Below are 15824 nucleotides of genomic sequence, written 5' to 3' on the forward strand. Positions count from 1 at the left end.
GTTTGTTAGTTTCACTTGGACTGGATACAGGTGCAGAACCTTTCAGTCTGTCCTGCTTAATGAGCTAAAAGTTGTGTTGATGTGGTGGAGTGCAGGAGAAGAGTGTGCTGGCTCTATTAGAGTTTATTTTCAAACTCCTGTTGGCTTGAGTAATATCTTCCATTGACTTTCTGGCATGCAGTTTTTATCTTTTAATGTTCTGTTTAGAGAGAGTCTGCTGCCTGTGGCACTCACCTCCTCATGTCAGCATCAAACTGAACTGTTAGCACAGGAAGAAAGAAACTGCTCATGTGGTGCTTCAGCAGAACAGTAAAATAAACTGTGATGGAGATGCATCTCAAAGTGAAATTTTTCTGAGGAGCACACTGGGAAAAAGAATTCTCCCTATATCCTCTGTAGTTAAAAATTAGCATTTGGTTCCTTGCTGTAAAACACAGATTGTCTTTGAAATGGAGACACTTGCAAATTCATAGCAGACATAATTTAGTGTTGGTTTTGAGATCTAAAAGAACATATTAAAGTTGAACAGTCAGAATGAAACACTTAAATATTAGGAAATGCCAGAATTTACTATGCAAATTTCCTTCCCTTCCCAATGTTCTGTGCATAACAAAAATGTCTTTAGCAACTGTGCTTCCTTTTTTTTTTTTTTTTTAATTAATCCAGAGGGTGCTCATTACAAACAGAAGTTATGAATGTGACTGGGGCCAAATCAGATTTTTTTAGTAATTGATCTTGTTTTGTTCCAGCATTTGGAGGAATGAACTATTGGGTAGAATGTTGTTAGGAGGGATGTGACCGTGTTCACAGGGGTCTGAGGGTGAGGGAAGAGATGAGGATCTGACTCCATGTTTCAGAAGGCTGGTTTATTATTTTATGATATCTATTATATTAAAACTATACTAAAAGAATAGAAGAAAGGATTTCATCAGAAGGCTGGCTAAGAATAGGAAAAGAAGGAATGATGACAAAGGTTTGTGGCTGGGACAGAGAGTCTGAGCCAGCTGACTGTGATTGGCCATTAATTACAAACAACCACATGGGCCAATCCCAGATGCACCTGTTGCATTCCACAGCAGCAGATAACCATTGTTTACATTTTGTTCCTGAGGCCTCTCAGCTTCTTGGGAGGAAAAATCCTAAGGAAAGGATTTTTCAGAAAATTCCATGGCTGCAGAGGGAGATGATGCTGCAGGTGGTTGTGTGTGGCCCAGCAAGGCTGGCTGTTAGAAATCACTTGGCTATTAGCTGATATTACTTCATCCCCTAAACTTTTGTGCCTGTCACACACAGAGGTCAGTTAAAACAGGAAGCAATATTTGCTTTATAGCCTTAATCATGTTCTTTATCCCCTCTGCACTGGAGCTGGATGTCTCCCTCCTTTCCAGCAGCAGAGAGCTCAGCAGAGCCAGCCTGCCTGCTCTTGTTCAAGAGTGGAGCAGCAATCCCAGGGGAATCTCTGCTCCCTGACAGCCCTGGAGGGGCTGGGCAGAGCAGCCAGGTCAGCACTGAGCTGGGAGGGGGTGGCTGCAGTGGGCACAGGGAGAAACTGGCACTGCAGCACGTTCAGCTGCTGCTGGAACAGCACATGAGCATCAGGCTGCCAGTCTGAGTGCAGAGTCTGCTCTCACTGGGGCTGCCAGAGCAGGGGAAGCTCTGCCAAGCTCTCCAAGCTGGTATTTTCCATGGGTTTATCACTTGGGCAGAGTTGGTCAAGAGTAGAAAGTGGGCAGTATCCAAGCTCCAGCAGAAATGTCACCCTCCTTCCACATCTCAGGTTCCTCCCTCACAATAGGGAATGCCTGTAGTATTGCAGAGAAGAAGTTTCAAATACTTAAAAAGGCCAAAAACATTGTCTGCCTCCATTTTGTATTTCCTCCTTCATGTGTGGAAATGGCTGAATGATTTTCCCTGCAATTTACTCAGCTCTGCAGAGGTCAAATACCCAGCATTGAATTCTCTGAGTGATTCAGTTTTTTCAAAGTATAGAAATAAATTGTTTGGTGTTCCCAAAACTGAAGTTGAAGGATAGAGAAGTTGCAGTGCTTGTAGTCATCTGTTAAAAATCACAAATAATCCTGATAAGTATCCTGTAATTATACTTCCTACTTAGTAGCATCTGTTAAAATCCTTCCTAAACTTTTGGAGCAATTTCATACAAGAATCATTCAATCACTGAACTCCAAACTTTCCTTTCCATTTCCAAGACTGGTGGATTGGAGGAGGTGCCAATAGGTTGCAGGTCTTTAGGCTTTATATTCCACAGTTCCCAAGTCTGAGAAATAGAAATTGTCATCAGAACTTGGATCAGATGGGATTTTTGTCTGTGGTTCCATGATCCCAGATTTAATACTTTGTTTCTTATGTCAAGATGTGTGAGAGAAAATACTTGTAGTAAATTCTTAGAGATCAGCAAAAATGCACTGATGATATTATTTCTGTATGCAGTTGCACTTGCAGTGCTTCAGTATTTCTTCACCAGCAGCAAGGCTCCCAGGGACTGAACTGAAATAGATTTCTGAATTATTTCTGTAAAATGTATGCCACATCATGGAATGTCTTTTCTCTTGTGCACCAGTTTGTCTCTGGAAGTCACATTTATCTCTGGCCAGGTGAAACATAAACAATGCTGTGATGTGCAATGTGAAGAACTTCTGATGTTCCTTGCATTTCAATGGACTCCTTAAATTTCTGTCCACAGGTAAAAGTAGAGAACCTAAAGGAAGTCCAGCTTCAATGGAGAACAACAGGGACGAGGTAGGAATAAAAATGCTTTGAATTCCAGTTGCATGTCTAGTCCACAGTGGCTGAGTTCAGTCTGTTACTTTTGCAATAAATACTTCAACAATACAGTCAGAAACACCATTAATGTCATCCCCCTTCACCCTGTTACTCAGATAACAGTTGTTCTTTAGCAAATATGCTTCCTTGTTGAAAAAAATAAAAATGGGCACACTGGATCTATGCTAAACTGAGCAGAAATTTTTCATGTGGTGTTTTATTTCTGTCTGTTCTCCTATTGGAGACATTCTGGTGGACAAGATCTTAACATTGTAGAGAAACAATGTGCCAGTGTCAGGCCTTACTTTGCCTTTACTGCTGTAAATTCAGGTGTTTTCAGGTGCCCAGTCCTAGTTGTGATCTGAGTGCAAAAACAATTGAAAAAATCAGTTTTGCTCTGAGGGCAGCCAGTGCTTTCTGGCACATGAGGCACACACCAGGAGTCTGCTGTGCTGCAGTCTGTGGCTGCAGCTGCCACTCCTGAGTGCCAGAGCCCTCTGCAAGGGTGTCTTGGACAGGGGATGGTTTCTTCACACAGCAAGAAGAGCATTCCCAAACCTGTGTGAGCTGCTGACTTCTGACCTGAAACTCCAGAGATTCAATTGAACTGAACTGACCTGACTGTTGAAATTGTCACTTGTACTTACTGCTTTTCCTTATTTTAAAATTATTTTAAAACAAAAATGATTTTTAAATTATTTTAAAATAAATTAAATAAATTAAAATAATTTTAAAATTATGTTTTATAAGGGCACTGGTGATTTCTGACTTGTTTCTAGTTAATGCAAGAAACTGGTTTTTGACAGTTCCTATGGCTATAAATGTGTTGACTTTTACATTTTTTTCTTGTTTCTAGGGAAGTAGTTCTTCTGAAAGAACCAAATCCTTAGGATCATCCCGTTCCAAAAGGTTGGTTTGGAAAATAAAAACAAATAAATCAATTTTTGGCTGTGGGAAGCTATAGAAAAGTGGGTGCACTGTTTAAAATCCATGAAGTTATGGAGTGCTGGTAAAACAAATGCCTCATAGTACACTTAAAATTCAAACCATTTCTCAGGATGAAAGGTCAAGATGCTAAAGCTTGATTATTATTTACAAAGACAAGATTATTCCATATCTTCAAGACAAAGGAGTTTATACAAGAGTTCCTTCAGTCTTGCTGTTTGTACATGTAGGATTCTTCCCAAAATGTAATTTGGGTCATACAGAAAAATGTTTTATGTGCTCCACTACTGGGAAAGTGCAGCATCAGACTGTGCTGCTGAATTGTCCTGTGCAGAAACTGCCATTTGCTGTGTCCCTGCTTTCCCTTTTTCCTTCTTTGATCTAAAAAGTATGGAGTGAATTGTTTGTCAGCTGCTTGAACCTAAGGAAACAAATTGTTTGTGTCCCAAGTGAGAGCAGACTTACTCCAGTCAAATTCCTCATCTGCTCTCAGCTGGTGCTCAAATTCTGTTCTCTGATTTTTATTAAATCCAGTGAGCAGTGCAGGGAGTTGAGCTTTCAACAGCTGCCTTAGTGCTGCTCTTTAGAAGTCTGTATCTCTTTTCTCTCTCCTTTCTATCAAAGTTGCTTTATTTTATCATGTCTGCTGGAATTAATATTCTTCAGTCTCCTTTTTATATTTATCTTGATGCCATATTTGCAAGTGATTTTATATTTGGCTTTAGTTTCTCCTCATCTTTTGAATCCAGTGTCCTGCTGAATTCTTTTTTATTTATATACTTCTTTAGTGCTGTGTTTTGTTTCCTGTCTTATCACTAAAGGGATTTTCACTCATCCATTTACCATATTGTACCTTGTATTGACAAAACCAGTGTCCTGCAGTAGTTCATGCATTGCCTTCAGATATTATTTTCTCTCCATCCTAACATAGTAAATTCATCAGTTTAAATTGTTTTGTGGAATTCTGTCAGTTGATCCTTTTGTTCAGTAGTCAGCTTTTTAATTTCTTTTTGCATTTCCTTCATTATCTTGCAAGCATCTATTCTGACAAGATGCTTTTTGTAATTTGCTGATATCTGTGTGTTTTCTTTGTGCTGCCTGTTAAACTGGGAATGATGGATAAAATTAATGAGCTGACATTCACCTGTGTTTCATTTAGGCTTCTTTCCTGGAATTGTGACTTTCTTAAAAATACATCACACCTTGATTTTACAACAAAAAGATTTTATTAGTATATACACTGTTTCACGTGGGAGGGGAGAAATCATGTTCCATACCAGAAAATTATCCTAAAATTGTATAGCAGTAACTTGGAGCATTCCAGCTCATAATGTCTTTAATTAATTTAAAAATAACTTAGTTTTCACAGTTCATATGGTGTTTTGCCTGCAAAGCTTACCTGAATTGCAGTTTGTACTGTTTGTCAGAGCATGTTTTTTTTTTTTTCTGTCTATGCAGGAAACCCACAGTTGTAACAAAATATGTTGGGTCAGATGATGAACAAATTGCAGATGAAACTGTAAATGAAGATATTTCAAATGAGAACTCAGAGAATGATGTAGATATGCAAAGCTTGCCTAAAGGTAGGTCATGTCTTCTTTTTTTTTTTTTTTTTGCTTCTGAATTCAGTAAATTAGCCAGGATTATGATGCAGCATAAATAATTCACTAGAATGCACATGTACCAGTAAAATGCCTCTTGAAGGTCCTGTTGGTTTTCTGCCCACAAAATGAGGAACCTGAACACTTTCAATTTGGAACCCAGCAAATTTTCATTTGTGGGTGCACAAGGATGTGTTGGTGGCTTAATTTCAAGTGCCTGCTGACATCTGTATAAAACCATCACAAAACAGGGAAATTATTTATTCTATCCAAGCTCTGTCACTTGGAGGTCTTATTTTACTGTTCTGTCTTTGGGGTTATTAGCAATTAGATCAACAAAAGCAAAACTAAGTCTGGGGGAAAATGCCATTATTGGATCTATTTTTAAGCACATTTTTTAAACAGTTAATGCTGTAGGCCTGCATCCCTCTGCTCTTAGCTGCAGTGTGAGTTGGATTAATCTCCATTTCTTACCTATGAAAGTGACAGGAAAAATTGCTGCTCTTCACTGTGTGAGTAGCAGTATTGAGAGCAGTCACTCTAAAATGATTTTTTCAAAATATTAGATTATTTTCAGTGTCCTCAAAAAAAAACTGGGCTCTTAAATAGGAAAGAGGTGTTTTTTCCTTCACATAATTTTGATTAGTACTTTGTTTAAATGAAAATATCAGATTTTGAATATTGTCAAAGACAAAGCAGGTTTTATGCTATTGCTTTTTTGTGTGTTCCACACTGAAATAAATGAAGATGAGGGAAACTGAATAGAAGGGGGCAAAGAGAGAAGAACATAGGGTTTTGAGGGATTTAAATGATGTCCTTTATTGGTAGCAGTTCCTGTCCTGCACCCCCAGCAGTGTGACAGTCCTGTCATGCACGTGCCACAGCAGAGCACAAAGAGCAGAATTTGCTCCTCAGCCCATTCAGTCCTTGCCTTCTGTCCTAGAGCTACAGCACAGATGTAGTTTGAAATATGTGGTGTTGGTTTTGGGTTTTTGTTTTTGGTTGTTTTTTTTTCTTTCTGTGAACATCTGTGCATTCAAAACTATGTTGAGTTTTAGTCAACAGATTGCACTTTTTTTTTTTTTTTGTTGGCTTTATTAATCAGAACTTTTGCACTTCACTTGGATGTGTAATGGTTTCCAATTTCTAAATAAAATTATTCTAGGTACAGTGGTTGTACAGCCTGAGCCAGTGCTGAATGAAGACAAAGATGATTTTAAAGGGCCTGAATTTAGAAGCAGAAATACCGTTAAAATGAAACCTGAAGCTCCCAAAAAGCGTGGAGGTAAATACAGTTTAAAACATCTGTTGAAACGGGTTTAAATTGTTGCTTATGACCACATTTGGTACATCTAAAAATTGTCCATATTTCTGATAAATTATCCTAAAAATACCTCCACTCTTCTGGCTTTTTGTTCATTAAGGATTTTAGCTGGTAGAAATTAGCCTCCATTGCTGCCCCTGCAATGCAGCAGTGAAAGCTAAGATTAGTTCCCATTAAACTCCTTATTTTCAATAGTTATAGGATGCTTCATTAGGTGCAGTTGTTTGGTTGCAATCAGGTGTTACAAGTATTTCTTTTTTAAAGGAATTGAACACTACTGATACAGGAATATTCACTGGCTGACCAGGAAAGCAGCCATGTTTGAGCAGGGACATGTATGGGCAGATTATCCATCAGTGAGCTAACAAAAATCCTAAACCCTCAAACAATACAAAGACTTTTTTCTTTTGCTTTGAAATTGTGGGAAATTCCCTACCAGTGGGCCCTTCTAAGGATTACCTTTGAAAAGCTGCTGTGTCAGTTGGTTTTCCACATCTGCTGCTAAAAGTGAGAAGTTAGGGAGATTACAATACTAACAGAAATTAATTTCTCTCTTTTTTTTTTTCCCAAAAGCAAAGGGGAGGAGGGAGGATTATGTATAACATAGCCAATAAGAAGGTGGATATTTTTGTTAACCCTACTGTAGTATTTTAGCTCGCACACCTCCAGCAGCAGCCAGAGCATTCATACAAAAAGCTCTTGCACACATTCTTCATCCTCCCCATTGTATCATTTGAGATCCTTGCTCTCCTTTAAAGTAATTTATGGAGTGCTGTTTCTGTGGGTGAGGGGGAGGGAAATGTGACTGTGGAAATGTGCTTGTGCTTACACCTGGCCTTGTGTGGTGTCAGTGACTTTTGGAGCATTGATGTTTTCTCTAAACTACAACTTCAGAAGTCAGTTCTGTTTTATTCATGCAAGATGTCCTGTTCATATAAGAATGCTTTTTCCATTTGTGCTTCAAACAATTCTACATATGGTCCAGCAGAACTCTTAGGGGCACAGTGTTGATAAGACACTTGTGCTTGAGCTTTGTGGCCTGTGTCTGTATCCCCAGGACAGTTTGTGTCACCTGCCCTTCCAGCTGTTTTAATCTCCATCCCTAGGGAATTTGCAGGCCTTCCTTTGTGTGTCTGGACTGGTTACTCATGTACTATTTTAAATATTTGCATTTCTAGTAGGAATTATACATCCTGTGTGTTTTAGAAACAGGGCAGAAGCAGAACTGTGGCCTTTCTAGCATGCAAATGCTCTTACCTAAGTCTGTAAGAGGCATTGTGTCATTATTTTCAAGTGTTGTGTCTGTAGTGTGGTTGTGGTTTTATTTTTGCTAATAAATTATGTTAGGAATATTCTGGTAGTTTAGGAATATTCCAAGTAGTTTATCAGTGTTAAAGACTTAGTGGTAGTTTCATTTCTTTGGGTCATCATCATTTGAAGTAGTAACATGATTTACATGATTTGGGTCATCATCATTTGAAGTAGTAACATGATTTACAAAGGTTTGCCTCATAAATTCTCTGTTTTCCTGGTCCAGCTTGCAGGTTTGAGGGAGGAGGCTGTAGTGCATCCCCTTGGTTGTGGAAAAGAGGGAAGAGGTTCAGGGCTTGGCAGGGAATGTCGTGTTCTCCCTGGGTTGGCTGGGCCCCTCAGCAATTGCTGCTGCAGTTTAAGGACTGTGCTGTGTGCCAGCCTTGGTTCTGTGCTGCAGAACGTGGGATTCTTTCCCATGGATGGGTTCATCCATGGTCACAGCAGTGTTTACAAGTGAGGTTTGAGCTGGTTTGGAGCTCCTGAGAGGGGCTTGCAGGTCCACAGGGTCTGCAGGATGTGCAGTCAGGAATGGCTGGAGGGTGCAAACACATCCTGTATCCAGAATTTCACTGAGTTAGGAGCAGGATCAGCTGTTTCACTGCCCCTGAGCCATCTGAGGTTGTGCTTCAGCAGCAGATTGCTGGGAGCTTGTACTGTGGCTTGAGAATGTTCCTGCAGTTCCTTAACATGCTGCTGTTGCAGCTTGGTTCTGATTCTGAGATAGTGATTATTTAATTAAAAAAAAGAAAAAAATATAGAGTCTCTACTCAGATTGTAATCATTAAATTCAACTGTTTGGGGTAATTTCCTTATTAATTTAATCACTGAGCATGACAGCAAAGGACAAGTCACAGTTGAGTGATCTCTTATCAAACCTGTATCTGCTTGATCCAGATTGGCCTTTTGGAAGTGCAGAACTTTCACCAGTGATTTTCCTTTTTCTGCTGTTGAAAACAAAAATAAAATCTTTGAGTATTATTTGAGAGCCTGGCATGGAGTGAGCCTGCCAGGCCCAAGTTCACCCCTTCTGAAGTGAAATGAGGGCTTGGCATTACAAAAAAAGCTTTTTTGACCACATGTAGATTGCAGCAGCAGAGTGGTGCACACACCATGGGAGCAATCAGCAACATGGGGAGAGCATGGGGATTACAGCAAAAGTGTAGTTTCAGAAAAACCTAAAAACCACTGTCAGGAAGGGAACAAAATGTGAGAAAAGGTTTTTCAGTCACTGTTACTGGGATTCCTTGCATTTTGTATGAGAGTTTTCTGTGTTTTTCTTTGAGAAGCTAAAACTGTTTGTGAAAGAAATGTCATAATATGAGCATGAATTGCAGTGGTACTTGTTGAACTAAGATTAAATGGGGGAGGTTGTCCAGAATATCAGAGCTGCTCTGGAGGAACTTTGGTGATTACTCCACTTTAGGTGTGTTTTCATGAGGTGACCAGTTAACCCAGCTTAAACCTCTCAGAGGGAAAGAACTGTGCCTTGAGACCAAGTGCAGCATAGAAATCAGGAAAATTCAGTCTTAAAATGGCAAATGGTTACAGGAAGATTTCTCTGGTGCTGGGTGGTGCAGAAACAAAGGCCTGTAAAAAACCTGACAGGCCAGAATATTGCAAGAAAATGCAATAGGTATATACAGATTTCTTAAATGAGAATGAAAACAATTAATGTGTTGTTTGTAATCCTCTCCATAGAAGAGGGACTCCATGGAATTGTGAGCTGCACTGCTTGTGGGCAGCAGGTGAACCATTTTCAAAAGGATTCAATCTATAGACACCCTACACTCAAAGTGCTTATTTGTAAGGTATGTGGTAAACAGTTCTGTTTATTTTTGTTTCAAAATGTCATATTAGTTGGTTTGGGTGGGATTTTTGTGGGAGTAATTCCTGTTCATTAGTTGACAAAGTTTTCAGTCATTAGCTGTTACAATTAAGGAAATTATAAGGAGGGGAAAAAAAGCAAATGTACTTATGAATTCATATTCCTTTTTTCTTGCATCTCAATTAAACTGGTGGTGGTTTCTTTGTTATTTACTTCTATAGCTTTAAGGGTATAATCTTAGTGAATTTTTAATGTAAAACGATCTGTCTGAAATTTCTGCCTACTCATAATGTATTTTAAGAACAGATTCAAGTCTGCATCTCCTGCTAAAGCATTCCATGTAAAACAGCACTGAAATAAGGAGCAGAAAAGCAGCTTCAAAGCCATCTCTGTTTCTGCCAGCTTCAGGACTGGTTTAAGTTATGGCAGCTTTGCAGTGATGGTTTAGTCCATAATCTGAGTCTTCAGCTGTGTGGCTTCCTGGTGGCTCCACACAGGCCTGAGCTGGCAGCAGAGGGAAGAGGTGGGACAGGGCAGGAAGGAAATGTCCCTGCCTCCTGCTGTGGAGACCTCTGCTAACTTCCAGAGAGCTCCAGAGATCTCTCTTGCATATTTCTCTAGTGGTGGTGATGTTATAATTAAAGATATTGCTAAAGATAGAGATGCAGTTCTGTGTTATAATGTACATGGAGCATTTCCCTGCTCTTCCTCCTCCTCTTCCTCCCCAGCTCCTCATTAGTGTTACAGACTCACCCATGCCCATCTAGGCTGGTTCTTCTCTGCATTCTGGCTTGTTTCTTTTACAAAATGTGCTTTACAAAAATCAGCTCACAAGGTGACCTTTTCCCATTTCCACTGGATCCCAGCTGGTGTTCCTGACCTCCTGCAGTGTCACCAGTGACCTGGGTCTTTTTTATAACCTGATCAACAGCAGCTCTTGATTGAGAGCTCTGCTGCCTGAATTACATCAGGGGTTGTTCCCCTTGATTTTCTCTGGTTTTACTAAATTGAACATGGCCTTATGTGAATTTGAGAGGGGGGAATGGAAGCCCCTCATCTCCAACTCTTCCATTATTTCTGTGCCTAGTTCTGCCCTAATTTTTCTCCTATTTAGATAAAAGTCCCAGACCTGAGAAACTGTTTTCCTTTGACTGTGAATGTTCTATCAAGTGTCTAAACACCAGATTTTACTGGGGTTTTATGTTGATTTTGGTTGTTTGGATAGTTTAGTTGAACAGATGTGCAAGTCTGTGCCACATAATGGGGCATCTTTATTGTCAATTCAGGTGATGAGGCCTCTTCTGCATTCTGAATTGTATTAATGCCTGTTTAAAGTAGAGCTACAGGTCTGGGAAAGCATTCTTCAGTAACAACTGGGAAAAAGTGACACCAAACCTTCAAAATTTGGTGTCAGCAATTCAGCAGCTGAAGCCATCAGTACTCCTTAGCTGAGTCATTGGTATTTTTTTATTACCATTACCAGATTTTCAAGTGAAGATGCTTTGTTTGCACCTGGAAATGGAATTATTGGATGTTAACATCATGATAAATGCTGAAGACTTTTTAATCTAAAGCCTTATGGCATCACATGGTAACATAAGGAGCATCCAGCTGAAAATTGTAATTTGTGTGGGATTAATTGTGTCGAGGAGGATGTGGTGCTGATTTACCTAGGAAATAGATGGAAGAAACATTCAGACTGGAGAGAAGTATTCAACTGATGTTCCAAAATACACAAATATGCATCCATTAACAAAAGCCTGTTAAATTTTCAAACAAACCTTGAGCCATCTAAATAAATCATGGTTTGGAACCATGGAAGATGTTTTTTAGATTAAAACAAATGTAAAACACTTAGAATACTGAGGACCTTGCAGCTGCTGCTTTTGCTGGCTTGCTTCTAATGCATGCTGAAATCTAATGAACTGCTGAAGCCCAGTTGAGATTTAATAAAGAATTCTTTGTCCTGTCTCTTACTTTACAGACTTGCTACAAATATTACATGAGTGATGACATCAGTCGTGATTCAGATGGGATGGATGAACAGTGTAGGTAAGTGTGTAAAAACTGCAGTGTGTGCAAAATGGGAAAGTGTACAAAAACTGCAGTGTGTAAAAAAACTACAATGTGTGCAAAATAGGAAAGTGTGCAAAAACTGCAGTGTGTAAAAAAACTACAATGTGTGCAAAATAGGAAAGTGTGCAAAAGCTGCAGTGTGTAAAAAACCTAAAATGTGTGCAAAATAGGAAAGTGTGCAAAAACTGAAGTTACACCCACAGCTCTGCTGATTTGGGGGTCTTTTTTCTGGCTATTGTGACATTACTGACAAGTAAAGACAAGTACATAAGATCTGAATCAACAATTATTTGTCAACAAAAAATACTGAACCTCAGGATTTTTTTTAACTGTTTGTTTTAGTAATGAACAGGAAAACATTTTTAAAGAAATCTAGTAACAAACTCTTGTAAGATCACATTTCTAGTTAAATAACATGCCACCTTCCTAGCACCTTAAAGGTTGGGCTAGAATCTGATATTCTAAACTTTATGAGCCAGAGAAACTCAGTTCTCCAGATGCATCTCCCACTTTTGAAATATCAAAGAACTTCTCTGTCTTATGTGAAATATCTAAACGTGTAATTCAGTAAAAACTGTGCAGTCTGTGGTTTCTATGAGCTTATTGCCCACCACTTTTCAGAGTCTGTGTAGTGCAGTAGTAATATATGAGTTAAGGCTAGAAAGACTGAAGCTTATTAATTTTGCTGTAAAATAAATCACAGATTTTCAGAAGAAACGGGGAAAATAAGTGTTATTTTTTTTTCTTCTTTAAAGAAATCAGTGCTGAAATTCTGTTTAAAAATTACCATTTCAGCTTTATGAGCTGTTAATCTAAAACATGAATTTTCTGACTTTGCAGTTCTCCAGTGAGCTTTTCAGTAACGGTTTAGAATAATGAATATCTGTTCATCACCTGAAGTTTTAAACATGTGAACTTAATGTATCACCTTGTTGGTGTGGAGACAAAACTCTTACCTTTCTCAATCTCATTGCAGGTGGTGTGCTGAAGGTGGAAATTTGATTTGCTGTGACTTTTGCCATAACGCCTTCTGTAAAAAGTGCATTTTGCGCAACCTGGGCCGAAAGGAGCTCTCGACTATCCTGGATGAAAACAACCAGTGGCATTGCTATATTTGCCATCCAGAGCCTTTGTTGGACTTGGTCACTGCTTGTGACAGTGTCTTTGAAAATTTAGAACAGTTACTTCAACAAAACAAAAAAAAGATGAAAGTTGAAAATGAAAAAAGTAAAACATATGACCACACAGTCAAGTTTTCTCCAAAGAAAAATAATGCAAATTGTAATGGGGAAGAAAAAAAATTAGATAATTCATATTCAGGTTCACTAACATATTCTTATAAAGCACTAATGGTGCCAAAAGACTTGCTTAAGAAAACAAAAAAACTGATTGAAACTACAACAAATCTGAATTCTAGCTTTGTAAGCTTTTTGAAAAATGCTGCAGAAAATGTAGAAATAAGCCCAACTGTGCAACTGTGCCAGCTGAAAGCTTTTAAATCTGTGCTGAATGACATGAAAAAAGCTCATCTATCACTGGAAGAAGGCCTGAACTTAGAGATTCAAGCATTGAATGTTAAAATCAAAGATAAAAATACCAAAGAGAAAAAAACTGAGGTTAGATCAGAAAAAAATGAGGTGAAAAAAGATGAAGGAAAGGAACATGCGGCATTAAAAGAGGATGATGCTGCACAGACACAGAAAAAAGTCGTGTCGGAGCGGCCTGACAATGAGCCCATGGATCAAAGTATTCCCTCAGTGGAGCAGACAGATAACAAGGCAGCCCCTGGGGAAGAGAAAAAGTCTGGCAGAAATGAAGAACCACAGTATGAGCCCAACAGCACAGAGGCTTTAGACATGGATATCGTGTCCATCCCCTCATCCGTTCCCGAAGATATTTTTGAGACTCTGGAATCTGCTATGGAGATTCAGATGCCATCAGATGAGCAGGACAGTGGAAACACAGCAGCAGATAATGAGGCTCCAAATTCAAATACAAAAGCGAACGCTCCTGTGAAAGATACCAAAGGTGGTACCAAGCTAAAATCCTCGGCTAAAGGAACAAAAGAACTGATTGTAAAATTGACTCCTGTTTCCCTTTCAGAGTCCACAGTTAAATCTGATGATCAAGACAACAGCCTAGAAAAGGACAGTAAAGATGCTGATGCATCTAAAGATGCTGATGCATCTAAAGACATCGATGAATCTAAAGATGTTGATGCATCTCAACCTGGGGCAGCAAACTCTGATAGTGGAAAACAAAACCACAGTGCTGGCAGCGAGCCCTCCACGGAGAATGACGCCGTGCCTGTGGAGGACTCGGATCTCCGGAGGTCACCCCGTGTCAAAACCACCCCCCTGAGGCGCCCCACGGACATCAGCCCCCTGACATCCAACTCAGAAGAGGACAGCAACGACACGAGCAATGAGAAACAGAAGAGGAAAGCATCCAAGCAACCCAAGCAAAGGAGGAAAAGCGATAAAAGAAATACTTCTGACAGCGCTGCTGATGGTCCCGGTCCTAACAAACTTTCCAAATCCAAAAAGCCATATGACTTAGATCACAGCTCAGACTCTGATGAGGTGCCAGCTGTCCTTAAAGAAGCAGGGATGATGAGTCGCAGCTCCTCAGACAGTGAGAGCAACAGTGAAGCGCCAGCAAAGAATCAGAAAACTTCGGATTTACAGAAGAGTCAACCAGTAAAGGATGAAAATGGGAAAAGAAAAAGGAAGAGTTCCAGTTCCGGTTCAGATTTAGATGCTAAAAGAGGCAAATCAGCTAAAAATGCTGCTGCTGCTAAAAAGAAACGACAAAACTACTCTGATTCTTCAAATTATGATTCTGAGTTGGAAAAAGAGATACAAATGTTGAGTAAAATTGAGGCTGCAAAGAAATCGAAAAAATTCTCAAGAAAAGATGATAGTTATGATTCCTCTGAAGAAGAGCAGGGGAAAAATGTAAGCAGTAAGAGGAAGGTAAATCTGAAGAAGAAGAGAGGTAAATCTTCTGAAGAAGATGATGATGGTGAGAAGTCTTCTGCAGAGAAGGAAATAAATCACTCTTCTAAAGATAAAAAAACAGGTAAGAGGTCAGCTGCTAAGGACAAGGTAAGCAGAGACTCAAAAGAGAAATCTGCAAAGGGAAAACGTGATGAGTCATCCGATGCTGAGAAGTCTTCACTGGAAAAAGAGGAGAGCCCTGAAGTTAAGAAAAAGAAGGATTTGAAAAAGAAAAAGGCACAGGATGATTCTTCTTCTGAGAGTACTGAGAAATCAGCAAAGAAAGAGCACAAGTTGGAGTCTTCAAAAGACAGACTGAAGAACAAAAAAGGATCAGAAAGCAAAGCAAAGAAATCTGAAAAATTAAAAAAGAAGGGTTTCAAGAAAGATCAAGATGATTCCTCTTCTGATCTTGATAAGTCATCTGCAGAGAGAGGAGGTAGCAATTCCTCCGAAAACGACAAGATTAAAAAGGAGCCTGTGTTTACAGAAAAGAGAAAATTGAGAGAGAGAGTAGCTAAAAGAGTACACATTGATTTATCCTCTGATACTGAGAAATCTCCCCAAAAAGAGGAGAGTTCTGATGATGATGCCATGCGGCGTAAAAAACGAACTGACACGAAAGAAAAGAGGAAAATAAGCCACAAAAAGAAGATTTCCAAGAAAGAACAGAATGACTCATCCTCTTCTGATGAGGAGTCTTATGAAGACACTAAGAAAAAGGTTAAAAGAGGATCAGTAAAAGAAAATAAAAAGAGCAACTTAAAAAAGAAAGTGGCAAAAAAGAAGGCAGTTGTCACTTCCTCTTCCCCGTCTGATAAGGAGGAAAACGATGATCAGAATTCCACGGGCGACGGAAGCAGCGACGAGCAGAAGATCAGGCCCGTGACTGAAAGCTTGATGCTGTCTGCTGATGCAGGATTCTGTCAGTCATCAGGTGTGCCAGAGTTGTTCATTTG

At 39.4% G+C, this 15824-nt stretch overlaps 1 protein-coding gene across 7 annotated transcripts in view; it reads left to right on the top strand.

Moving 5' to 3' along the window:
• Window positions 1–15824, top strand: part of ATRX (ATRX chromatin remodeler) — a 69673-nt gene that overhangs the window by 11794 nt on the left and 42055 nt on the right. For 4 of the 7 annotated variants that reach the window (XR_009419509.1, XM_059483190.1, XM_059483192.1 and 1 more), the window contains exons 3-9: window positions 2702–2757; window positions 3638–3690; window positions 5185–5309; window positions 6493–6612; window positions 9664–9773; window positions 11775–11842; window positions 12843–15802. Coding sequence is in view for 6 of the 7 variants with exons in the window: in XM_059483190.1 (XP_059339173.1) it covers window positions 2702–2757; window positions 3638–3690; window positions 5185–5309; window positions 6493–6612; window positions 9664–9773; window positions 11775–11842; window positions 12843–15802 (3492 nt within the window). In the remaining variant the exon portion in view is untranslated. Of the gene's footprint in view, window positions 1–2612; window positions 2758–3637; window positions 3691–5184; window positions 5310–6492; window positions 6613–9663; window positions 9774–11774; window positions 11843–12842; window positions 15803–15824 lie in introns of those variants that run through there. The other 3 variants (XM_059483196.1, XM_059483191.1, XM_059483197.1) reach the window with 3 other exon arrangements.

The sequence above is a fragment of the Ammospiza nelsoni genome, chromosome 15 (assembly GCF_027579445.1).
Source record: "Ammospiza nelsoni isolate bAmmNel1 chromosome 15, bAmmNel1.pri, whole genome shotgun sequence".
Lineage (NCBI taxonomy): Eukaryota > Metazoa > Chordata > Aves > Passeriformes > Passerellidae > Ammospiza > Ammospiza nelsoni.